The sequence below is a fragment of the Epinephelus fuscoguttatus genome, linkage group LG12 (assembly GCF_011397635.1).
Source record: "Epinephelus fuscoguttatus linkage group LG12, E.fuscoguttatus.final_Chr_v1".
In the NCBI taxonomy this organism is placed as follows: domain Eukaryota; kingdom Metazoa; phylum Chordata; class Actinopteri; order Perciformes; family Serranidae; genus Epinephelus; species Epinephelus fuscoguttatus.
In genome coordinates, this window is record NC_064763.1 from 23,210,081 (window position 1) to 23,237,979 (window position 27,899).

A 27,899-nucleotide genomic window follows, 5' to 3' on the forward strand; every position below is an offset into this window, starting at 1 on the left:
GTGTCTAACTGACTAAGTTTTGAAACTGATCCAGTGTTGAGTGAGTTGTTGTTTTTGTGAGTTTTATTTTGTTTCTGTCGACTCTAAATAAAGTGTGTTTTACGGTGGTAAAATTACTGTTTATTTAAATGAAGTCTGGTGGATTTGGTCGTCGCGATTACTGGTCTGTTTCTGGTTTTAAAAAATCTTACTCTTTCACAAAAACGTCTATCTCTGTCGGGATCCTTCCCATAATTTTTTCAGACACTTAGGAATAGTAATCTGAGCCTGTCAGTGGCAAAAACAAGCACTTTTAGTGGAAGTTCACTAAAGGTGTGTTACATTGCAGCCTGTTTCCTCTCGCTCAGTACTGCACCAAAATTTTGTTGTTCCCATTAGTCAGTCTGACACAAAAACATGGAAAAATTGGGTCCAGGTTGAAAAATACTGAAGTTACCCTTTGAGTTGGTGAGTAAACTACCCCAACTGACAGCTCTGAATGCCACAACTATGAAATCTAGAGCCATTTTTATTGAGACACAAAAAAGCTTAACACGTTCATGTTGAAACTGACCTGGTCGAGCAGCTGTGCCTTCCTCCTGAGGAGATCTGCCTCCTCCTTTAGTTGCTCATTTTTGCCTCGCTCATCCTCAAGCTGGCTCTCCTGTCACCAAACCACACGACAAAGTTCAGATAAAGCTGAGGAAGTCCATGCCGTCCAAGTCATCCTACGGTAATGCTAAAACCAGACTCGGAACTCCGCCAGAGAGCATGAGAGGAGAAGGAAATACTGCTTACCAAATCCAGACATCTCTTCTGCCGCTTCTTTACTTCATGCTCAAGGTTTTCACATTCTTTTCTCTTCTTGCTCAGCTCGCTTTCCTGAACCAACAGTGAGAACAAAACAAACAGAGTTACACTGAATCCTTAGTTTGAAATCTAATATTGAGTTTAGATTTGACATGGTTTAAAACAGGGCAAACTTTCAAACAAAGAGCAGCATATAAGAGCAAAACCAGTAAAAACAACATGGAATATAACGTCAGTGATTTGCATTTACATTTTACTATGCAGAATGCATTGGCTTTAGTTTCCGTATTGACCTCTGACCCCATAGCAATGAGGTATTGCAAAGCTTAGCATCCTTTAATTATTCTAAATGCAGCTTACATGCAGGACCAGCATCGGAGAAATCAGCTTATTTCAGCCACAGGACCTCAATCAAGTATTACTGCTGTGACCGTGTGGGGGAAGCTACAGGACAGACAGGCTAATTACAGACCACCAGCAGCTGACTGGAAGAGATACTGCACTGGTGATGACACAGCAAGACAATAATGATAATTAAACTGCAATCTGTGGTCTGATTTGCCTGATTGTGTATCAAAGGCCTGAATAATGTGTATCAAGCAACAACGTTGTGTTTGTATAGGCAAATTAGGGCTGTGAAGCTAAACTACCGTGATGGTGGCACTGATTGGAACTTAAATGTACTGTCAGCTGTTTCACAATCAACGCTTCTAACTTAACTTTTTATTTGATGTGAGTCCAGCTTAACTTGTGTTTTTCAGACTTTTCTCCCAGAAACAGAACAACCATGGGACCTTATTGCAGAAAAAACTATGGGTGGTATGAACCCCGAGAGACAAATAATTATTTTATCCTGTTTTAATTGTTCCGTGAATTACACACACGATATTTGTCTATTTAAAATATAGTTGTGTAAGTGATTGCTGTCAAACTGTTAAAGTATACGACTCTGAAAATACATAATTAGAAAGACTTCACACCTGAAAGTCACGTTCTAGATGTCATGGAGCGCTCTTTTGCTGAAGCTACGATGCCTGTGTACTCCATATAGATGTTCTCACACAAGCACCTGGTCTTGCTTGTTCTTTCACTTCCCTTGTAGTGATTTCAATTCACTTATTACTTTTTGCCTCGTTCTGGAGGAACAAAGTGAAACGTGCCCAGCTAGTGGCAATAATAATATCAGTGATGTATGTTGTGCAAGAGGAGAGATGTAGTTCAGTTAGCAGTTCACACAAAACCAAACGGACAGACCTACAACAAACTGCGTCTGTATTGACTTATTAAATCATCTCTTGAAATGACAAACATCAAAATATGATGTTTGTCAATGTGTACTTCGTGGTGTGATTAAATGGGGATCAAAGATTTGTTTGTCTCTCACTGTTCACGACCATACATATTTCTGCCAACATAAGGGACATCACCACTGATTGTCCACTTCCTCATGATCTAAACCCTTCTGATGGCCAGAGGATGGTATAGACAAACATGTATCTCCTCCCACACACATATGGAGTCATAGGTTGCTTTATGTCTCCTCTGCACTCTTTTTGTTTTTTAACTTTATTTTTTAAAATGTGAGATACCATTGTGACATGTAACCGAGGTAAATTACTAACAACACCCTAAGCAAAATGAAGAAAGAAAGCACAAATAAAGGAAGAACCAAAAACACTCATACACAAACCCTCAACAAGGTAGAGAATATTATATCAGAAATAATAATAAGTGACTCAATACAAACATGTACATACTCTCCAAACCCCTGCACCCCCAAGTCCATACAATTCACTCCATGTATACTTCAAGTTCGTGTATCATTCACAGCACCCCCTCTAAAACTGAGGGCAGAAGTTCATTGAACAATTAAATTCATGAATAACTCACAATTCATCAATAAATTGTCAAAATAATAAGTTTAACAATTTGCTTGGAAAACATGCTGTTGATAAATGAGTAAATACAAAATAAAATTAACAGATAATTAGAAACAAACAAACAAACAAACACACAAAAAGCACGTAATGTGGGACTTTCAAAAGGGCCACGGTTAAAAAGCATCAGTCATCAGCCACAACAGTATGGAATGACATTTAGGTCAATATTAAATCAATGACAAGATGAATATGACTATGAAAATAAATAAATGGTGCAATAAATACATAAATGACTTTCAGTTTGATTGTGATTCATTGTTGCTTTGGTTTGAATCTGTGCGATAACAACGCCTCATTAACATGAATGTAGCAGATAGACATAAAAAGCTTCCTGAAATTATTAAATGTGGAAATACGAATAAAAAGTCGCCTGAAATTAAAAAAGGAGTCCTCTGAGTTATCAAATTAACTATACTGATTGACTCAGCACCCAAAGAGACAGCATACACACTAACCTCAAAAACCACAAAAGATCTTTATCAGTCATCCGGCATATTTCATATCCAAAGATACAAAGCCATTTCAAATCAGACAAGATTAACCCGATGACATCACACACGTCGTGAAAAACGGCTGGGGATGATGAGTGTGGACCATCGTGTAGTCTGTTATGTCTGTTGGCCATGTCTGGGCACGGTTTTATGACTCCACAATCGCGTAATCTGACATAGTGACTGTCAGAACGGACAGAAATGTGGTGCAGTGTGAACCCGTCATTAAATACTGTAAGGTGAATTGATTTCAGTATGTTTAAGTGCCACTTCAGGAGTTCAAAGCATATTTTGATGATTATCAGGATAATATTGTGAGAATTATTTCGGCCGGGATAATTGGACTCATCTAGTCATCTGGACTGAAGTGGTGGGCTGAGCGACATTACCCGCATTACTAAAAATATCACCTGCATGCTTTGTGGGTTAAAGTCATCTCTCGGGCGGTTTTACTCAGTGTTTACTCAGCTGAGGTACTTTTCTTACACCTGTTACTCATTTAAATCTTCTAGGATACCCCACTGTCTAAAGGCCTTTGCATAGAGTCGGTTTATTTTGCATGCGTTTTTTTAATCCAACATCCAAAAAACCAACCAAACAAACAAAAAACATTACACTTAGTAATCTTGCACACTGAGTCCGATACACAACAAAATGTAAAGATATATTTCCTCCCTTCTCTCCTCTGGGGTTACCCTCCTGGCTGTCCTCCCTCTCTGTCTGTGTGCGGTCTCCGGCCTTTAGACGGATGCGAAAAAATGCAGCAAATTAAACCTGTTCTGAACAGTGAATGTCAGAGTCAGTGTGCAAACTTGACTGACACAATGTGAGGTTGGATTTTTATTTAGATGTACTACAATTTCGAAAAAAGGACTCAGTGTGCAAAGGCCTTCAGATCCCACTGTTCCTCCATGCCTCAGTCATGCTCTTTGAAAGACAGATAGTCTATGGTGTAAGGTTAAGATTCTTTCAAAACACCAAAGACAAAAGGTGCCCAGTAGTTCAGAGGGTAGAGCAAGCACCCATGTACAAAGTAACTGTCCTTGCCGCAGTGGCTCCAAGTTTGATTCCAGTGTGCGGCCCTTTGCTGCAAGTCACCCCCCCCCCCCCCCCATCTCCCCCTTTGATGCTTGGTCCCATCTAATAAAGGCATAAAAAGCCAAAAAATCTTGAAACAAAAAACAAACAAACATTCCAGCTACATTTAAGCTAGTTTCACCAAAGATGAAGCTCACATAAATAAAGTTACTCCTCACGCAGCCAGACTGAGTACTGTTCAGTTCTGAAGCATCACACTGGCTAACTTAAATTATACACTTGCTCATTCCCTTCATATTTATGCAGATTTAATTAGGACTTTGGTGAAATGAGAAAGCTGTGTGTAAAGAACCATTTTGGAGAATTCAAAAGCAGCACATCACTTCTTAGAAAACACAGCAGAACATCTGCACAATAATTATGGCTTCTTCTCAGAAAACTGCACCATCAGCTTTTCAAAATACTTCTGACACAAATCACAGTTATGGAAATAATTGCATGTACACGGCTCAGTGAAAGGTGAGGAGACATGAAGCCTTATACTGATACTAATGATATCATCAGTTAATGTGCGGACCCTCCATTTCCCATCCTGATAAAGAAAGTCAGCATGATGCTGAGAGGGAAAATGAGACCCACTTGTAGAAGCAGCAAGGGCAATGTGCTTCCCTTCTGTTTCCAGGGGACAAGATCAAAATAATCCCAGCATTACATAACAAATCTGACCGTAGTTTTTCCTTCAGCGGCCGTCAGCTCAGCCGCAGCACTGAATTCAAGCTCCAGTTTAACATGAAAACACAAAGTGGAGCGCTAGATACGTGCACAATATGCAGTTATTTCTGCCAAGAGGAATTTAGGACTCTCATGAACAAAAAAACTGCTTTCAAGAGAACAATATTAGACTAGATTTATAATCAAATTTAGACAGAAAAAAAACAAAACAATCCATATGTAGCATGTGAGCCGTGACAAAGCGCACCACTAATGGAGTTTGCATGCTGCGCTCCAAGACAATATCATTCTGAAATATAAGCAGAGTGTAGCATCAGATTCTCTCACCAGAAACTGTAGGTGCTGCTCCTCTGTGTGGTCCTCCTGATGGGAGGGGGTCGGGCTAAGGCCCGGGTGGGGCGTTACTCGCAGCCCCGACTCCTCCTCCTCTCCGGGAGTCTTCTCACACCTGGATGGAGCTTCATCTAATACCACACACGGGGTCTCTCCTACAACCTGACAGGGACAGAGACAGTCACTCAGTCAGTCACTCCATATTTACAATCAGTCAATCAAACTTCATTTATACAGCACCTTTCTAACAAATCAATGCACTTTAAAGTGCTTTACAAGAGGCTGACAAAACTTAGGATGTTAAGAACAGTAACATGAGTGGTTATAACATATTAACAGGTTTTATTGTAGTGGACGGATTTATTCTATGCAACTGGAAAAACCTGCAGCATGGCTTTAACTCATGACGGAGACTGCTGCCTAAAAATATGATTACCAGGGTTCGTAACATCCAAAGCAAAACTAGCCATACATAGTTTTTCTTATGGCTCACATTAGAGGTGCATCCTAGACATCTTAGAGAGGGTACAGGGTACTAAAGGAAAGGTTGAGTGTGTATGTATATGCTACACAGTCAATGCAAGGGATGTCCTGATCTGATCTCAAACATCAGTATTAGGGCAGATCAAGGCATTTTTTAACGGATCTGAATCGGTTATATTGAGCTACATCGAGGATCCGATCCTTTGTTCAAAGTCAGCAGTCACACAGGTGTTTTCACTTGCAAAGCTCTTGTGCAAAGACACGCGGAGTGCAGCTGTCTTCAACTCTCCATTCTTCTTTTCTCCTCCACTTTGCCGACCTCCCATGTGTGAGCCTCGCCCATGGCAAAACACTACACGCCATAACCGACAGCACAAACACAGTATGTGACTGTTTATTTATGTTTTGTTCACCAAAATTCTGAATGCTCGTTTTCATTTCAGCAATAACCACACTCGCCATGTCACTGCAAAGTGTGACAAAAGCTCCGGGAACAAAAAGCACATAAGAGTTTGAAATCAATGTAGCCTAATCTACGCAAAAGATGTACAGACGAGGAAAAGAAACACTGAATGAAATGTCATTCATTCAGGTAGAAAAGGCTGCACCGCAGCAACACTGGAGAACAGTCTTCTCTCCTCGAAGGACGGAGACATTCCCTCAAGACAATGACAAGATCAAAAAGATTAAAGGCACGGATTGATATTTTAGACCTATTCACTTATTCTGTGATAAATAAATAAACAAACAATAAAGAACAGCTTGGATGCAGGATTTTTTTTTCTTAATGCATTACAGAACTTTTCATAAACTAAAAGCATTTCTGAGAGGTAGTCTGGTGTATATGCTCATGTAGCGCCTGATAAACTAATAAAAGAATTTAAAATCAATACGTTAACTAAAAGGTAAAGATTTTAAAATAGGTGTTATCTGAATTTTGCATATTCTTTTTATACTACTACTCTTTTTGCACTATGAATTTCTGCACATTCTGTGGACAATATTGCACATCTTTGAGCAAACTACTGCTTCTAAAACCTGCACAGCTCTTTCATTTTAATTCAGATATACAGTAGATATGTCATATTTTTAATTTTAACTTTATCCTATCCTTTTTTTTTTTTTTTAATTTCATCCTCTTTTACTATGTTGATGTTACGCATCAATATACCAAAGCAAATTCCTGGGATGTGAAAATCTACTTGGCAATAAATAAGGATTCTGATTCTAATGTGTGCTCTCCTGTTAGCCTTAGTTAGCATACATGCAGCAACTTTTGAATTAATTGTAGCTGATTTATTGTATTGTTATTGAGACAATAGTCTAGCCTGCAAGTTATAAAAGTGTGCATCAGGCTCATTGTGTTGAGGTGATCTTGAAATGTCAAGATCTGAGGTTCTGTACTCAAAAGCTCCTGTTCTTAAAAACATGACAGACTTCTGTGAAGGGAGCAAATGTATGGATGTTATACTGCACAGAAACACCCCCCACTGTGAGTGAGGGATTAACAGCAAGCCCCCTTCCCTGTGGTCCAACTACAATCAAAGAATAATCCAGGGGGGAATCCCTGCTGCCTGCAGCACGACTACAACACATTAGCACAACGCCTGTTCTTCCTAATTAGGTTGGCTGCGATGACTTAAATGTCTCACCAGAAAAGCAGCCAGCTCTTAGATAGTAATTTTGATGAACTGTATGATTTGTCTGAATGTGGATCCAGGTGGGGAGCAGGCTGACATTGGTCAAGGGTTAAGAGTCGGGAATCAGTATCTAATTTTAGAGCAAACCTACTTACGCTCAAACTGTGCTAGTGCAGCCAAAGCCATGACCCAATAACAGGATGAAAGGCGCTCGGCCACGTGCCGTAAAAGGGGATCGCTCCTTTACACTCTCCTTTCCTTCACATCAGCAGTCACTAAACGCTGCATCACTCTAGACCTCAGGCACATTTTACACATTTCTCTGTCAGAATACAAAGACTCAGATGTATCGACTATTTCTATGTAGGTTCTCTGCTAAGTAGGGCTGCACAATATATTGGTTTTTTTTTACAATCACTGCTATGTTAACTTGCACAATAAACAAATTGTGATAGACTTCAATATTGCACTCGGAGATTTTTTGAGTAAATCAAATCAGTAAGAAACTGCATTTAGAAATGCAACTTTTTATTGGTGCCTTTTGTTTAATTCAACTTTTAATAGAAATGTTGGAAATCATTTCGTTTTTATAATTCAATGAGCAATTTATTTTTGTATTGTAGCAGAAAACTGAAAGCGACAAAAGGCAGAACTGACTACACTATAATATCTGTTGTTCACAGCCAGTAACATTGTTATTGTGATATATTGTGACAAAAGGGATGGGATTTCTAAGCACCTCACGATTCGATTAAGATGTGATTATAACATGATTATTAATTCATCTTGATCATTGTATGAATTTGTGGTCACTCACACTAAGCCATTTTGCCAGCATACTGTCTTATTTTACCCGAAATAGTATACAGTGCACATACTGTTGGTTTCACACTGAGGTTACAGACATACTCAACCATTCATTGGTGTCCTTTTTATACTGAAATACAATATGAAACATAACTGTATATTAAGACATATGATCCGCAGACTTTTTAACTTAAAAAGTCAACTGCATTGATGAATGAATTAATTAATTTGGAAACACCTTACAGTCTTCCGCCTGTATGGTTATAACAAAATGAGGGGGATGCAAAGCGCTCTGATATTTGTTATTAACGTCTCCAGCAGTGGTGAGCAGCCTCTCTCCCGCCAATTAGCTCCAGGGAAAGTCAAAACACTGAGCAGGCCGGGCGCAGGGTTTCTGTGGTGAAACCGACTGAGCAAAAAGCTCTTTTCTTCAGAGGCCTTTTAAGTTGTTTAATGCTGCAGCGTGTGTTGGCCAGTCGGTCGTTTGTTGACGTTACTGCTGATTGCTGCTCCGCTCCGCTAACATCAGTCTCTGGGTGATGGTGTAGAAAGTATGAACAATATTCTTCACGTTCGCCTCTCAAATGTAATCATTTCGACATTAAATCAAAACAAGCTTGCAGCAGCTTAATTTTGGACTGTGGACTGTCCAGGTGTTGCCCTGCTCTCGTGGTTGATTTCCACCTCTTTCATTCTGTCAACATCTTGTTTTTAAACATTTAGATAATTAATTATTTAAATTCGTGAAACACTGCTGAATAATCCACATTGCGATGCAACTAAGAAATCATTTTTCCCCACCCCTACTCAACAACATTACTGCATATTTCCCTCATATCACGCAGCCCTACTACTAAGTCTGTCCGTACGACCCTTCCCGCAAAGACAACCATCATCACACTTGATCACTGAGGGATATCCTGGAATCATAGGCTATTTCTTAAAGTAATTTTTAAAGACAAGTTTGTTTTACATATCACATTTAATATAATAAGACTGTTGCTCCTCCACACAGTAAATGCATTAACATTCATCCATGCAATTACAATGAAAAAGCTGAAAACTACAAACTGATTCACCCTTAAAACATTCAATCTATCATGAGCAGAGATATTTTGCAGGTTAAGAGAGAGTTGCAGTGCCATTGTAGCTCCAGTGAAGAAACTGAAACATGACAAGAATTGACTGGGTCATTGTTATTTTTTGAGACCACAAAACTGTCACTGACAGGGTGGCTTTTATGGAGGACAACCCTTCACTTCACAAAGAAGGAAGCTGATTCTCACTGGTATTATTTAACACTACACATACCGAGATAACCATTCGCAGCATCCTTTAATTCTGCCCTACATATCACTACTACTTACAGCATGAAAACTACAAAAGTTTTCTGTCTCAACACTATTAAAGATCTGTCTGCAGTTTGCATCAGGGAGGTTTGTTTTCTCAGGGATGTACATTCAAACATCATGGCGGATACAAAAGCTCTCAGTATGGGGCTGATGACCTGTTGTGACCGTTTAGCACCATATCAGTGTCATGTCTGTGAAGTTAAGTGAGGCTGTCCCTGGTTTATCTTTTGGAAAGGGGGCCAGATGGTGTTAGTAGTGGTGACGAAAGGCCAGCAGGAGGCACTAATTCCATTGGCCCCTGTACAAAAACAGTGCAGGAATGAGAGCACTAAATTGCTGATTTCTTTCTCCCTGATTCTTTTCGGTGGTCATCAAAGGTCCCAGAGGTGCCAGGTGATCCCAGCATCCTGGAGCAATGCCCATCTTTGTGTTAGCTCAGTGCTGTTTAAAGCGGCCTGCCCTCTTGTGATTGCTAATTAGCTTGTCGCACTTCATACTCATTGAGTGGGTTAGCTTAAGTGTGTGGAGTTTGCTGTTTTAATCTGGCAGCCATGTGCCAGGCAAGGTGGGAGTGACACAGGCCAAAGATCCCTGTGCAAATTCAAACAATCACCATTTTTTTTCACTATTATTCCACTACTTTTGCAGCTCTTCTTGGCATCAAGTGAACCCCATTAAGCTTCTGCCACAGGTGATTTTAAGGAGAATGTGAACTTTAACCTCAGCCACACTGTGAGCACAGTGACATCAGCCTACAGGTGAAATCCCTTAAAAGAGCAAAGGGAATGTGGGAGCTCACAATGATGACTTCAAAGCAAATGTAATCAGGGTTCAGGCGACCAGCGTGATATAATTCTGACATGGTCTCGACAAATGAGCACAGAGGAGGAATATTACATAATGCCTCATTTATACAATGCTACGAGGAATAAAGGGACGGTCATGGAGAGCATTAGACCGAGGCTTACTGTAGGCTTTTATGAATCATTTCAAAGGTTTATGTGCCAACACACTAACCTGACCAAACTCAGTGTGACCTGACAGGTGCTGAATGTTTAAGAGATCTGACTCTGTCATGGTGCAGCGTTTAATTCTGTTTTCTGATATGGACAATTATGAGAAAAGATCATCTGAGTTAAAGGCTGGTGCTCCAACCAATAAAATCGTATACTTTACATTTTGCAGCAAATGCATTGTGACATTTTTCACGTCCCACATACAGCAGCAAAACTATCATATCTTTAGAAACAGAATCAAGACTTGTTTATTTAATCTTATTGCATATTGCATGCTAAAATACATGAGCTGAATGATCAGGTGTCAATGGGGTACAAAAATGAAGAATATACACATATATATTTTTACATTAATTAGGGGTTCCATGTGCACGTCATGTCAGGGCAATAGTGTCGTCCCTTTCTGGCGAGAATTTGCACATTAACAGGTGTTCAGATTTGATTTAGCGGCGCTGATTCTAATTCAAAAAGATAAATATCAAAACTTGAAGGACAAAGAAGACAAAAGACAAAGAAGGACAAAATCATCCTTCAGAGCTTCATGTTCACTTGAACCAGTGAAGGACAGAATTGTTTCAATAATCACCAAACAGAGGAAACATCTATTACCTTCAACTACTTGTTTCAAATGAAGAATATTTTATATATTTATTTTTCATTTTGTTTTTTGTATTTCATGCTTGTGTTGGTTTCAACTGGTCACAAACAGTCAAACTGGGTTTTCAGATAGAAAAACATCTGGGCAGTTATAATGAAACACGCCCTGTTATAAGGGGACATTAAGGATTGGATTCAAACAGCAGTCATTTCTAAAATGGGGTTTCCTTTACATTTTTTAAAGGTTTGTTTTTTGAGGTCTCATATAAAATACATGTATAGCTGTTCCCTGCTCTTGAACTGTCTCGTAAAGCCCCCAAGAACACTAATTTGCTGATTTATTGTGTCACAATTGGTCTTTAATTAAAGAGCAAATATCAGCTAAACAGTCAGTCAGGAAGTAAACTGTTTAACTCAAAAAATGCTACAGTTAGCATAAGCTTCAAATCTAACATATCAGTTCCAGCAATTAAGATGACTTAAGAGATATTTTTTAAAACATATCACAAAACATTCAAACACACTTTGTTCCTGAAGCCACTGGAGTCAAATTAAATCACCACTGAGAATGAGCTGTCGGAAACAAAAGCTGGCTGCAGCTCTGAGCGAAAATCTGACACTTTAATTAATATATCATCAATTACAGCTAACAAGCACTAATATTCTACAAATTAAAGGCAAATCAGGAGCTCAGATGCTAAAACCAGAGGGACATTTTTTATTTAAATAGAGGAATGTGAAGAAGTGGTACATGTATGTACTTTTACTTTAGAAAATGTATGAAATTATGAGAGGCGCATATGAGCTTTACCAGTTTATGTGCATATGCATTCAAGCACTGAGTTTAATGTATAAATCATTTACAAACATTTGGGCTTGAAGAGCAGCTCCAGCTTGATTCAATGTTTTGCTCATGTCCTTCATTCTGTAACTGATACTTTGGTTTGACTTTTGATTTGCTTGTGTTATGACAGACAGGACAGCAGGTCCTAATGCGCATGTTTAATATGACAAGATGATCTACACTTCTTTAAGATGTCCACTGTGTGGGATTTAAGGGGATGTATTGGCAGAAATGGAATATAAAGTTCACAACTATGTTTTTATTAGTTTATAATGGCCTGAAAATACAAGTCTTGTGTAGTCGTTACCTTAGAGTGAGCTGTTGACATCTACATACTCCTCCACAGAGCCTGCCATGTTTCTACAATAGCCCAGGACAGACAAACCAAACACTGGCTCTAGAAAGTTCCATTTACATTTTCATTTCGGCTGTACATCTCCTACACGCTTGGCACGTGCTTGCTGTTTCAGCTGGTTTCAATCTGCAACCTCACCGCTGCCAACAATGCCACTAAATCCTGCACACTAGACCTTTTTAAATCAAAATGTTTAATTCAAGATTTCTTCCGATCTTCCAAAATGTGATGGTTGGCTCCTCAGTCACAGTAAAAATACTTCACACGTTTTAAAAGTGACAAAACTGACATAGATCGCTTTCCATTTTCTGTCAGCGGGACTCTTTTTCTTTAACCATCCACCATTTCAACTACTAGGGACAATAACTGCGAAGAACTTAGACTGGAACTCTGCGGTAACTAAGGACAGCTATTGATAGCTATCAGGGAACACAAATGCGCTATCCTTTTCTTGTTTTGGTTGAACAAAGGTTGACACGCTTTCTTAAATGGAGGATTCATTTTCCCAGGAGATCATACGTATCGTATCCTGGCAGAAAGAATTGCACGTTAAAGTGAGTCTTATAGGTGACCAATCTAAACGCAGATGGTGTCATTTTTCTAAAGCTATTACACTGCACAATCTTTATTTACTTCATAATGGTCAGTTAAAGTAAAAAACAATTTCCACTTTAACGTGACAAGGTGATCTGAGCTTCTCTTTAAATTGAAATATTTACGTCATGACGTGAGCCACTCTCTCTCAAAGCCTGACACCAGAGAAGGAGAACTCTAACTTGTGATGTCAAAGTCTGGAGCTCCTCCATAGACATGGGAGGCTGATTTTGTGGACCCACACAATATTGTTTTTAATTCTATTGTAGTGTCGTCAGTGGTGAAACAGAACATGTTATGCTCTCACTAACAGCTAGAACTTCTTCCCAATTCATCATCTTGAGAGCAGCTCCAGACTTAATGCTTTATGACATCTGAAATTTGAGTTTCAGCACTCTAGTTTTTTGGATTTGGGAGAGAGTTGTTCATGTTTACTAATATTTTTGGACTGTCCTAGACCATGGGAATAATGTGTGAATTTTGAAAAATGGGCATAGCTCCCATTTAAAAGTGACTGTGACTGAGGGTGTGTGACAAAACTGACATAAATAATTTAACAACGCATGCACAAAAACATAATTCTGATCATTCTAAATCAAACTAGAGGGGCACGCAAAGAGCGCAGACCTCTGTCAAGGCCAAATGCCCTATCTTGCAATGTTAACAAAAGTGAAAAATAATTCATGTGTCCATGTTCATGACAATAAGGCCAAAAGTTTTTCCATGATCCTGCTGACAAACCGAAACGAACTGAAAACATAAACTCCTCGGCTCAAGTGATCAATAGATAGATAAATACTCAAATCCAGCTGGAGGTGTAAGGAGCCACATACATCATTCTCAATAAGTGGCCTGACAGAGGATGCAGCCATGTCTACAGTCTGTCCTCATGTTCAGGCCACAGCAGGCGCCTCTGAATGTGTTTTTGTCAGATGAGCTCCGAGCTTAGAGACTCACCTCTGCTTGCACCATGCTTCACACGGTGAGGTGCCACTGTGTACACTTCACACTGATGTGGTCCATGTATACTAAAGGATCAAGTACACCTTGGGCCCATGCGTACTAAAGCAGGGTCAGATCCCATTCAGCAGGCCCTGAATGCCATAAGCACATTGGTGTAATCCCTGCAGACTACTGAAACGGGTAACTGGATCACTTCTTTTAAAAGCACCTTAATGGATTGGCCTGGCCGTTGATTTTCTTTTTTAATACAGAGCATATCGATGTCCACCAATCAAACGCTCTACCACCCTGTCACTAAGTCGGCCCGTCTAAAATCTACATCTGGAAGCTCTGAAATATGACAGTTATAAAACCAGGTTTGTGACAGGCTGCCCTTGACTAGGCCTCATGCATGTCCCGTCTTTCTAATTTGTAAGAAAGTGGCAGTCCATCACAGATGCGGGTGGGATTTAGCACTGGATTTACTGAAATGAATATTAAAAAACAACAGCTATGAGACCTAAAAGAAAAATCCCCTTAGCTGCAAGTCACATAGTTATACTAACATACTAATAATCTTAAAGAATAAGCTGATTTAAATATCTAACACAAATGCAACGCCTGCAACCTCGAGCCAGTTCTCTCACACCCCCGATTCGTCATGACACTGATTAGTTTTCAGTGTCAACTTTGAGTCCTGCACGGCTTCAGCCTCACATCCAAGACACATATGAGGTTGGCCGAGGAGAACTACTGACACCGACACGCAGACACGACAAAACTCAAAAGATGACCTACCCCTTTCGTGTGATCTGTGGCAACGTCAAGGCTTCCCTTGGCCTGCTAGTTATCCAGAGCAGGGCGAGATAGAAAAGTCTTTAGTGCGGCTGGAGTCTTACCTACCACCCAAAACCCTCTCACCGCTGCCACAGCAACAGAGAGCGGATTACTGGACTGTACCATTCTGTTGTTAGAGGGGATTAGAGTTCACACAACATGGCCCCTTTCTGGGTGTGCGCGTGCCACTGGGAGTGCGTGTGTGCGTCCCACAAACGAGAGATTACCACAATCGGCATTCTCATCTGAGCTTCACAGGCAGAGAATTTACTCTACCTCACAGGCAGTGGAGAATTTTACTAAAACATCTATAAGATGCATGTCTGTATGTGATGCAAACGGACACTGATACACTGACAGTGAACCTCTCAAAAGGACACACTAACTAAATTTCACAGCTCTAAATAATATCCTTTCTGCATTATGTAACCTGTTCATATTCTACATGAGCATTTTTCTCCTTTTTTGTCCAGTGACTGATATACGTGTGTACATCACTGCACCAGTGAAGAGCTGCTTCTAAGAACTGAACAGAGAGAAGATCAGTATTAAACGAGGAGAGGATCAGGGTGTGTGACTTCGGTATCTTTGATCAGGCCCAAGTTCAAGGCAGGGAATCATCTCATTATGGCTTGTGGCAGATTAGTTTTGAGTCCAACGACAAGCCATTATATAACACCGCAAAACGGCATCCATGCCAACGTAAACATACACTAGATTCATAAAAAAAAAAAAAAAAAACTCAGTGGGCTGGATTTTGACTTTACCAAACAACATATCATCTAATACTGTAGCACCATCGATGCTCCCAGCTGTAAAAACATGATCTGATATGTAGCATTGTTGCTTTAGTATTTTCCAAACCAACCCTACACTACACAGAGACCAAGACAGAATGTGCTTAGTCATATGTATTACATAAATACATATTCATACATTGTCTCTGATGGGTTACCAGACTATATGAGGATTTCATGTTTTAGGAAATGTTTACTCAGGGTCTACTATTTAAAACCTAAACCTTTCCATTAAGAAAAAAAAAACCAAAACCAAAAAAAAAAAAAAAAAAACCCCAACAAAAAATGTATGTTGCATTTTTACTTATTTTGTTATTTATTTATATATTTATTTTTAAACAATTTTTTGTATCTCTCACTGTTTTATTTAAATTTTCTTATTTAAATATTTATTCATTAATATGTATTCATTTATGATTTGATGATCATTGTCATATTGTAATAATAATAATTACTATTATTATAATTATTATTAATGGTAGTCATCATCAGCATCATTTTATTACTGTTAAGTTATTATTCATTAATTAATTCTTAATAAGATATTTGTTGTATCACTTTTAGCATCTTTCTAATTTTGTAATTTCTCTTTATTTTATTTTCAAATTGAATTTCAATGTTTTTAACATTATCATCATAATTCTATTTTATTTGACATTTTTTTAGTTAAACTTTTGTATTACTACCATCATCTCTGTATATTTCATTTTATCTCTATAAAAAAGAAATAGTGTTAATATTAATAAATAAATATTTTACATTTCTCCTTGTTCTCCTTGATCTCTGTCTTCTTCTTCTTCTTCTTCTCCTTCTTCTTAATACATTATATTTTAAGAATTTTTTGCTTGGTTTTTAGTATCACTTCTACCATCACCATATCACTCCATGTAGGTATTTACCAATTGTGACGCCCCTCCCACTGTCTTTGAGAATGTTTTAGCCAGTCTCGTCAGGCAGCTGGCTGACATGGGAGGGTCGTTACCTTGATTAGGCTCACCTGGGCTTCCAAGCTGTAAAAGCTGCCTAATCTGTTCATTTGGTCTCTCCCTTCCTTTCAGCTTACGTCCACTGAGCATCTTTGGTTTTGGTTTGCACCTTCAACACCTCCACAGAACACTTGACACTCACCCATGCATGGCTTTCATGACTGACTTTGCTGATCTACACACTCCATTGATTATTAAGTTAATTTTAGTTTAATAAATTTGGCTTGTTTTAAGTAAATCTTTTGTGTGGACTCCCTAATTGTCACATACTCTGAGCCAGTCTGTGACAAATGGGGGCTCGTCCGGGAGCCGTTAGTTTGTGACAAATGGGGGCTCGTCCGATCCGTTTGGTGAAGCTAAATCTTGCCTTTGTGAATGCTAAAATGAGTATAAGCACTTTTGAGTAGTGCACTTTATAGTGTTTTGGTATTAGCGTTGTGATTGAGACTTTTGGGAGTATCACACAATGATTTTTGTTTTAGTTCTTTGTGGTTCATTTTTGTGGATGTTGGAAGGGAGCAGCATTTGTTTCCCCCTTTCTTTGATTGCAAACCCATGTGTTTGGAAAATTGAAAAACAAAAGTACTGGTGCATGTAACTGGTGAATACAGCCACATTAGTTTTAAGAGCCATGCATCCCCTCTGTAGGCTGAAGTGGTTGATTTCAACAGGAAATCAACCAGTTTGTTGTTTTCACTTAGTGTGGCGGAGAATGTGGTTGAAGACATTGTCTTGGGAGCATTTCCCTGGTTTCCTGAAGGTCACCAGTTTCTGGTTGCCTTTTGGGTTCCAGTGGAACCAGTGCATAAGTACCCACCACCAGTATCTGTCCGAAGACTAGGTTTGAGATTAATTAGCTGTGACCAGTTAGAGCTGGGGAGCCTGAGCTCTGTGGTTATTTGATTTCACCATTGCACATGTTCCTGTGAACTTGTTTTTGTGGGTTTGTAATCTTAAATTGTGGCCAGTTTTGCTGAATAAATGTCCTCTGTCTGGTCTTGATGGTAAGTTGCACTATCAACTGTTTGAGCCTGGCATGCTGCAAGATGGCTAGGCATGTGGTAGATTTGGTTGGTAAACAGTGGCGGTGAGTAAATGGTTGACAAATTTGTTGTTCATATCTGCAATTTGGTAGCCTGGCCTGCTAATTTTGGTGATAAGTGCTACAGCTCATGCTTTGTTTGGTTTTGCATGTGAGCTTTGTTGTAGCTTGGTTCTCTTTGTGTGCGTCTTGGGACGACTTGGTTGGCTAGTGAGCCTTTGTTGAGCGGAACCTTTGGGTATGCTACTTTGGTTTAGCACTTATGTAATACCAGTTCAGTGTGCTTTGAGAAGCTGTAATTCTGAATAGGCAGAGCATCCTGACCTGTGCTTTGTCTCGTTGCAGGGCACCTTGTAAGAATGTGATGAGCTTTGGTGCTCATTCTGAGAGCAACATTTTGATGTGTACTTTGGGTTGTGGGTTTAACAGTCTCCTGCTGATTCTACCTCACTGTTTTGTACCCACGTTACTGAATTCTGCAAGCTACAAATCTGCATTCTGAGGTGGGTATTGTTCCAAACATTTTCCATAAGTCTTTGTAACTAGCCATTGGTTTTGCTGTGACCCTTTTACCATGCAATAGCTTCTGATGCCAGTAAATTTCTCATTCTTAAATTGCTCCTCTGGATCCAAGGTTGCTGGGTGAGGATTTGATCTGGTAAGAGAGAGATTTAGGTCACTGTAACACAGAAGTAAGTTTGTATGATGGCTCATCCAATGTAAAGGGGGACACTTGGTAGACTCAAGTCAAAAGTGGAAATGTTTCTCATTGTTTCAAGTTTTGTATGTTTTGTGTTCCAGATGTCAAGGTGGAACCTTGATCTTAAGAGGGGGGGTGTGACGCCCCTCCCACTGTCTTTGAGAATGTTTTAGCCAGTCTCGTCAGGCAGCTGGCTGACATGGGAGGGTCGTTACCTTGATTAGGCTCACCTGGGCTTCCAAGCTATAAAAGCTGCCTAATCTGTTCATTTGGTCTCTCCCTTCCTTTCAGCTTACATCCACTGAGCATCTTTGGTTTTGGTTTGCACCTTCAACACCTCCACAGAACACTTGACACTCACCCATGCATGGCTTTCATGACTGACTTTGCTGATCTACACACTCCATTGATTATTAAGTTAATTTTAGTTTAATAAATTTGGCTTGTTTTAAGTAAATCTTTTGTGTGGACTCCCTAATTGTCACATACTCTGAGCCAGTTTGTGACACCAATGAATATTTACTTGTCCCTAAATATTCATTGAAACTTAGACACTGAAGTACTGCTTCATGTTTGAATTGAAATATTGTACAGTTGATTTGATGTCATCAGTTTCAGGTTCTCTTAAACCAACAGGGGTCAGTGTGGAGTTGAATTCTGACATGAGGGGATGCCTTTACCTTCTCTTCCCCCTCTTCCTCCTCCTCCACCTCTTGAATTTCCCCACACTTCCCTAGGCCAATGGGGTTGGAACTGTGGTCGTGCTGCTGTCTGGATGATGTGACCGACAGCTGTCTCTGGAGCCGCAGCACCTCCCTCTGAGACTCCCTGAGAAGCCTCTCAAATTCCACTCTGCCAGATGGAACAGGGGAGCCCTGCACAGACACATACACGTTTATCAAAGACAGTTGTACGACAACGACATCATCAATTTAAAACACTATTGCTGGTTCAACATTTTCAAATCATCATCCACTAAACTGATCCAAAGACCTATAGCCTCAATCAGCAACGTACATGTAATCATTAGCACTACGATCTAAAACTTGCAACCTACACTTGTCTTCAAAACACTTCAAACATTGTGTTTATAAATCCCTATGACTAACAACAGCTCTAAATATAACAGCCAGAAGGGACACTTCCTAACTAAAAACTAAAACAAGCAGTAAAACTGATTCTGGGTCATGGACTTCAAAGAGCATCAAAGTCATCTCATTCAGACGTGCTCAAATTTTCACGGTCAAGATGAGAAGGCCACTCCAACCTCTCTCTCCATCACTCTTATCATCTAATGGTGAGAAAGTGCTGAGGTTGAACATGGGATCCAGCACAGACACTCTCACTAGATCAATAGACAGCTCACCCTGTAAGACCCATCATTATTAACCACAACAGATGTTCACAATTAAGTAAATGAGCTCTTAAGTCACTGAAGCGGTAATTAAATACAGGCACGTTGAAAGGCAGCCTATTCCTGCACTGTCATCGAGTCATCAGCAGTGACGCAGAGCTTTGTAATGCTGGCTTAGGACACAGTGGGGATGAGCAGTACCCGTGTTGTCCAGCAGAGAGCGAGCTTGTGGTATTATGAGCATGTGGCAGGAAGGATGAGAAGGAACACTGGGGTAAAAACTATGAAGATCAGTGGTTCAGTCTTGAGTTCAAACTAGTCACTGAGCAGTTGTGCTGTAAATACCTTAGTGGTGCCCAGCCGTGCCTCCAGCTCTCTGCATTCTTGCTGTAAGGCAGCGATCTCTTTGTCCTTAGAGAGCAGTGCATCAGCGTGCTGGGCGAGGTCACGAGCTCGCTGGCGGGCAAATGCCCTCTTGTACTGTTCCACTGACCCGGGTCTCATCAGTGACGGGGAATTCACCTGAAGAAGAGCAAGAAGGAAATGTGTATTAATCAGCAGGTAGGACAAAATAAAATCTTAGGAAGGGCGTGGATTCATCAAAGTATTTTTAAACTTTTACACGAACCAAACTCTTTTAACAATAAAGGGACAGTTCATCCCCAAAATCAAAAATACATATTTTTCCTCTTATTTGTAGTGTGATTTATCAATCTACGTTGTTTTGGTGTGAGTTTCCGAGTGTTGGAGATATCAGCTGTAGAGATGTCTGTTTTCTCTTCAGTATAATGGAACTAGATGACACTTGACTTGTGGTGCTCAAACGCAGAAAAAACACATTTGAAAAACTCAACAGCAATGTCTCTTTCCAGAAATCATGACTCAGCTACTCAAGATAATCCACAGACCTTGTTGTGAGCAGTTTCATGTAGGAACTATTTTCTTTCTACCGAACTACACCTGCCAACCCTATCACTGCGCAGAAGGAAGCATGCATCTACTCAAGAGGCTTGTGCTTGTGACAGCGTGAGATGTAATCATTAATTGCGTCCTGCTCAGCTGAGCTGCACGCTTCTTTCTGTGCAGTCCAGAACAGATCAACATAATAAATTTAAAGTGATCCATATGACAAAATGATACATAAAGAGAGACAGAGAGAGATACAGGACAGACAGTGATGACAATAGCTACAATGACATTAACTTTAGTAATAATATTGTAATAATAACAGTATTTTGGTAGCATATATGTTAGAGGTATAGCTTAATATATGATACTATGTGTATGTGACAATAACAATCATTCATTCATTTTCAGTAACTGCTTATCCTCTTGAGGGTCGGGGATAGTCTGGACAGGTCACCAGACTATCACAGGGCTGACACATAGACACATAGAGACAACCATTCACACTCACATTCACACCTACAGCCAATTTAGAGTCACCAATTAACCTGCATGTCTTTGGACTGTGGGAGGAAGCCGGAGTACCTGGAGAAAACCCACACTGACATGCAGAGAACATGCAAACTCTGCACAGAAGGGCTCCTCCACCCCGGGTTTGAACCAGGAGTAGAAGTAGACTATTAATAAGAGCAGAACAAGAAAATAGTTCCTACATGAAACTGCTCACAACAAGGTCTGTGGATTACCTTGAGTAACTGGAAACTAAATTGGAGCGAAGGCAGACATCTCTACGGCCGATATCTGCAACTCACAGCAAAACAATCTAGAATCATAAACAGCGCTACAGGTAAGAGGGAAAATGTGTATTTTTGATTTTGGTGTGAACTGTCCCTTTAAGTCTCATGGTGGTATGCAGGGATGGCTGCTGTTTTGGCAGGTGGTACAAGGAGAGCAGAGTACTGTCTTGGTGAAGACAATGGTTTTAGATGAAGGTCAGCAAACAACAGCTAAAAATTATACATCAGACAGCATTATAAACAGAACCCAGTAAGGTAGGTGGGTAGGTATACCAGTGTCCAGCTACTCCGAGCTTTTATTGCTTTGTGAGGGATGCATCATTAACGAAATGCGTAATACCAAATAAAAAAGCAAATTAACTCAGTTAATAAATTGGGCAGAGCTCTTACAAGTCTGTAAACTTTTTATTGAACTATATTGCTGTGCCCTTCAGTGAGCAGCAGGAGGTGAGGGGGGAGGGGATTGGTCTCTTCCTCAGACTGGTGAACAGGTGCACTCAGAATACTCAGCAGCCAGCGAACATCGCAGCCGGGACAGAGAGAGATGGTCATTCCATTGTTTGCCTGATAACTGTACTCCTCACTGCTGCTCTCCAGGAGAGACTGGAGGCCCCTTCACAGTCAGGATCCTTCCTCTGTTAAAATAATACTACTGCTGACTTCAGAGAAAGATACCTGCATGCATAATACAACTGTTATAACTTGATTTTATTATGGTGTTTGCGTATTTTTTTTAAGAGGCTACATTTATCTGACAGAATAGTAAATAAATACAGTAAATGACTGGACGAATGATCCTTCAGTGTTCAGAGGTTTTTATCGGGAGCCAAATTATCAGCAAAGGTCTCTTGTTCTTCTCCAAAAGAAACGGACCTGGTGATTTAAACTGGTAAAAACACTGAACAACAGTTTCAGGCTAAAAAAAATCTGTTTTTCTAAGGCTGCTCATCTCATCGTGGAGGGGGGTGCTAAGTATGGTGGCTGAAGCAAAAACGCGAATGGCCCTATCTAGAGCCAGTGTGCAGTTTGTCCATTCTGAGCTACAGTCGAAACATGATGGCGGACTACAGGGACGAGGACCTGCTAAGTATGTCGATTTAAACGGCTCATTCTAAGGTAACGAAAACACAGTGATTGTTATTTTCAGGTGATTATACACTGAAGGAAACATACTTAATATATGCGAAGTAAAAAAAAAAGCCGTTATTCAAAAAACATGGCTGCTTATATTAAAACACTGACCGGTTTCGACCCTAAGGTCTTCGTCAGGGTGCAAAAGGGTGAACACCTGTCAAGCAAACATTTTATAAGCTTGGTATTCATTATATTATGTACCATTTCTGCCAGTGTAGCCCCCTAAATCCTACACGCTGGACCTTTAAATCTATTTATGGAGTCTGCTTTTTTTTTCTTCATGTTTTTATTCATTTTATTGTATTTGTTCATGTCATCATTTATTTATTTATGTATTATTTCTCTTTGCATTTCTTTTGCGTAACTTATTTGTTTCTGTATTATCTTCCATATAATATTTGTTAATGCATTTCTCCTTCATTATGCAATTGAGGAAGCTGTCATTCAAAGTGTGCCATGGAGTCAAATATCACCAATTGGTTGATCGACATCAGAGTGCATCGATTCGTCTATACATGCCTTAATCTCACACTGCCAGGCTCACTACAGAAATAGCTCATTTCACTACTAATTTGTGAGATATGAAAGATACTTTATATGTATACTATCATGCAGATGACACCTAACAGGCAAAGCTTTGTTGTAAACCAAGACAGTAATTGATGGAGTCCGTCAGGAGGAATTGGCATCAACAAAGGTTTTAAATATTGCATTCAAGAAATGATTCATGAGCAGTTAAAATGTTTTTCATCCTTGACCTCTGTGTGTGATCTTTAGTTTGCTTTAAATAATCTTTTTTTTTTATTTTTCTAGAGACATTACATCCCGAGAGACTTGCTACTGAAAACTGAGTTCTTGTAGCCATTCTGGTGATGCATTAAATTATTCAATAGGGGACTTTTTCAACAAGGCTCCCATTCATCACATGCTGAACTAAGTTGATGTGGTGATTTGGACGGTGGTGCTTGACAATGAGTCACTCCCCAGCCTTTGGGTCACAGTGAGGGCAAACACGCTGCTGTGAAACTGTTAGAGGTGTTTTAATGTGTGCAGTTTACCACTCTGAGGTTGGCCTCCTGCAGTTTTCGAGCCCTCTCTTCCAGCCTTTTAGCGAGAACAGCCAGCTCTGTGTTCTTTCTCCTCAGCCGCCTGACCTTCTCCTCCGTCTCTGGGGCGCTGCTCTTCCGCTGAACACATGGGAGACAAATACCATCATCAGACAATGCCTGCAGCAAATGCAAACACAGCAATGGCAAACAAGAGAGACACAAAAACAGCTTTTCAGAAAGGCTTATTAATAGTTTGAAGAGTCAGTAACACACCTTCTAGTTGTGTATCTGCTTTTGTTACCAGTGAAAGACGAAGGGGGAAAGGCAACACACTGACAAAATAATTATCTATTTATAAACTGAATAAAGGACAATGAAAGAAAAGAAACAGAAGCGCCAAACCGAAACAATGTGTACTTGAACTGTTTCATTCGCTGTTTCTGTGCACCTGCCCTACTTTCGAGGAAGCCTTCAGTCAAGACTACAGACTGTTTATTTTTAGTCTTACCAGCAAGCCATTCTCCTCCCTCAGTGTGGTACAAGTCTTCTCCAGCTCATCGAGGGCTCGCAACAGTTCAGAGTTCTGACGCACCAGGAACCCATAGTCAGTGCCATTCTGGAAAAACAAGCACAACACAGGCAAACGCAGAGTTTACAAACTGCTGTTTTTTTATTTTGTTTTTATTAAACACCACAAAATGAAGAATATCAGTGTGTCTGTGTATCAGGTTTCATTTCTGTAGCATTTCTAAAATCTTGCTCCCTCTCAGAGCTCCAGAAAACCCTCCCTCTGCTGTCAGCCAATGTTTACATACTGCAATCTAATGGTGGCTGACAGATGACAGCTCAGTGAAAAGCCTTTTCATTAGACCAACTCAATCAGCCTACAACTGCCACTGGGCAGCTATTACACCACACCAACTCAGCAGCTTTGGAGAGACATTCACAATTCACAAAGTATTGACACACTTTGATTTTGCAATTTTATGTGTTTAACTTCAGATTATTTCTTGTAATCAATCTACACCCTGCACACCATAATGACATGCTCTTCCTTGCAGATGCTCTCAGGCTCTTTCAACTCTGACAGGAATACCAATTAGCTGTGATCTTCAGGTCTATTCAAAGATTTCTGTTTCAGTTGTAACTCCGGGCTTTGGCTGTTCCTCTTGGGAACATAAAGTGAACTGTCCCAAAGCCACTTCAGTGCTGTTTTTTTGTGTGCCAAACATTACGTCAGGACTACTAGACTTCTAAATGGGCAACTCCGGCCCACCAGTCAGTTCTGTTTACAAATAAATTAAATTCGAACCTGGAGATGGAAACAGTCTCGCGAATGACGGACATTTTACCACGATAAATATTTCAAACCAGCAGAGGACTCCTGCGTTGTGAGTAACAGCCAGTCACAACACGATTACTGTGAATGAAGGCATGCCGCTGGTGGCGTCAGGCCCCCAGGAAAGCTGCTGAGTCTTGCAGCAAATTGCCCCGCAGGCTACCATTACAAAAGCGACGTCTGTTTAAGTGTTGACAGGACACCTCGAACTGTCAATTAAGAATCTTTTTATTCTGAATTTTTGAGCCATGGTGGTTTTATATTTGTAAAACTTTCCGTAAGACCAGAAAAGTGATTTAAAAAATCTCTGACATCATCACAATGTACCATGTATGAGCTGAGTACTCGCGGGCTACTTTAGCAATGTTATAAAATAAAAGTTTTAACTGAACATACAAAAGGAGAATAACAGCTCTAGGGGAAATGTCAGGCCCATGGGGCCCTTAACTTTATAAAAATATGCCCCCTGAACAATATAGCTGAATAGTACTGCCTTAATTCACTTCAACTTTACTGTTACTCTTGGGATGACTACATGACAGAAACATTAGCATGTTAATATGAATTTGTCTCACGCTTCAGGTCTGTTTTGTGTGTTTGGTAGAAATAAGAACTGAGAAAGTCATCAGCTATTTCCCAAAGTCAGTTGTCATATGCTGTAATGAATACATGTTTGAGATTTCATAGCAGTTTTATATAGTGTAATAGTCTTGCGTGTTGCATGAATTAGCTTGTTATCTTGTGAACAAGCAGCAGTAGATGTCGCAAACAGATTGAGACTGTCATCTGTGTTTGTTGTTCATGTGGAGGAAACCTGTAAGTGGTTGGAACCTCAGATTGCTCTTTTATCTGAATGGAAACGATGGCACCCTGCCTCTGTGACAGCGCTGCTCTAAATGAGCCCCGAGGCTCAGAGGGACAGGCTGAGAGCAGACCTGGCACACATAAATGTAACGGCTGCAGTGACAGCAGATGGACAGACAGGGTGAACAGATAAGCTGGAGGTGAGGGGAGGGTTTGTCCTCAGAGTGGAGCACATTCAGCAACAAAAAAGAAAAAAAAAAAAAAAAGGTGAAACTGCCTCACATTACCTATGGTCAACTGGTCTGCATGTGCCTAACCACAGCTACTACTGCAGCATCCACAGACAGATGAGGGAAAGGGCCACGACGCATCTCTCAGCACGAGAAAGCACACAGATGGCTCCACATGTGAAACACCAGTAAGCCTGTCTCTGTAACACTCTCAGGATCTCCTTACTAACCTTAAATATCCCTTTAAAACAATGACACATGTGTAACAGCACAAAGACTAACGGTATATTACACATTCAGATGACATGATGCAGTATAAAATCATGCGACCATCACCTTGTGAGATTATGTCGTCTTGGTAACTGCAGATGATGGGGAATCTGGCGGCTCCCTTGAGGCTTTTTAATGCTACTGTACCTGTTATTTAAGTCGACACTAATGACCAGCTGTTTACTAAACCGGCAGCTGAGGCTCCGGAGTGTTCATCTTCCAGGACTATTGTAATGGTAACATTAGACATCCTGTCTGAATATCTAGTTAGTGGGTTACAAACTAGTGCCAGGAAGACCATATGTTTTTCACGGCGAGACCATGCAGACGAGCAGACACAATATTTTCACTGAAATCATTAACACATGATCTGCTGAGAGAAATTACGCACACACAAAAAAAACACCATACAAATTAAAACTGCAGAAATAGTAGCACAGGAAAAGAAACGATCTGCCTAAACCTCCATATCAAGGCTGCAGAATCCTTTAAGTGCCCAAATTAAGTGATCGTTTTAGTAAATTTCCAATATTGTCTAAATAAGTTGTGATTAGCTTGCAGTCAAAGCAAAGCTGTGATCACTATTTTCACTGCAGGCAAAAAAGATGCTTCATGGACGACATTTCTAATCAATAAAGGCAGTGACTCAGCAAGTACACTCTCCTTCAACTTGAACGCTCTCTTTAGACACTTCTTGGCATCAGCTGAGAAACTGTGGCACAAAGTGTCATCTCGTGATTCTGGTTAAGCATGAGTCAAATATATGATCAGGGCAACTACTGAAGCTTTTCACTCACTTTAAACTCAAGTTATAGACTTAAATTAATCGTCGCATTTTATCTGCTATAGCCATTTAATCTAATTACATTCAAGCATTCAAACACAGGGAGGCATTTATTGTGAGGAAGTCTCAGGAAATGCAATGTGTTTGTCACTGCGATTAGCGCTGACTGAAAAAAAAAAAAAGGTCAAAACATAAAGGGTGCCATTTTAAAAAAAATCTAGAAATCCATTTTCTGGGCACTTTTTCTTCTGCGGTCAGAAAGACAGAGGCAAACACACTAACCCTATGGCAGGGTGTGTGAGAGCATCTCCTCATCCTCTTAAGATGATGTATGATGATGTATGAAGCTGGTAAAACCCTATGAACAGCACTTCATGACCAGGCCATTTGCTTTGTTGATGATACATGGGTTTTTCAGGCGACGGTGCTTATTCGACTGTCTTGGTTTGATTTATCTCTTGTGCCTTAATGTTAGGGCAGCCCAGTCGGCAGAAGAAAATGTTGTCATTGTACGTTTCTGCAAAGCATGAATACATCACATTTGCATGTCTCATACGTATCATATCAACGTTTCTAAAGTGACGTAGTGTATGAGCTGACTTTTTCATCTGTAGGTGGAGGGAGTGGTGGATGGTATGACACCTAGGTGAGATGCCTGCCAAGCTGCAGACCACTGTTAAGGAGCAACAAACAACAAACGTGGGTGTTTTTTAGCAACCCACTGCTGTTTTTACTGGCGGTATAGTGCCACAAAAAGCTGTTGTTTTCCTACCAAGATATCACTGCATTTCTGGCCATTAAAGTGCCACTAAAACCGAGTATTTTAAGCCAAAACATTATCTTTATCTCTTTGTTTTTTGTACCTAAACCTAACCACACATTAACCAAAGTGTTGCTGACACTGTACCAAGAAAAAT

The 27,899-nt window shown here is 40.1% G+C and overlaps 1 protein-coding gene across 8 annotated transcripts in view; it reads right to left on the bottom strand.

Annotated features, from left to right (window-relative positions):
- The window catches only part of LOC125898352 (peripheral-type benzodiazepine receptor-associated protein 1), a 98,874-nt gene that overhangs the window by 36,955 nt on the left and 34,020 nt on the right, over positions 1 to 27,899 (bottom strand). For all 8 annotated transcript variants that reach the window (XM_049592130.1, XM_049592132.1, XM_049592131.1 and 5 more), the window contains 7 exons: positions 24,064 to 24,171; positions 23,565 to 23,693; positions 20,015 to 20,191; positions 18,996 to 19,190; positions 5,318 to 5,485; positions 778 to 861; positions 554 to 643 (listed from right to left, as the gene is read on the bottom strand). In XM_049592130.1, coding sequence (XP_049448087.1) covers positions 554 to 643; positions 778 to 861; positions 5,318 to 5,485; positions 18,996 to 19,190; positions 20,015 to 20,191; positions 23,565 to 23,693; positions 24,064 to 24,171 — 951 coding nt within the window. The remainder of the gene's footprint in view (positions 1 to 553; positions 644 to 777; positions 862 to 5,317; positions 5,486 to 18,995; positions 19,191 to 20,014; positions 20,192 to 23,564; positions 23,694 to 24,063; positions 24,172 to 27,899) is intronic.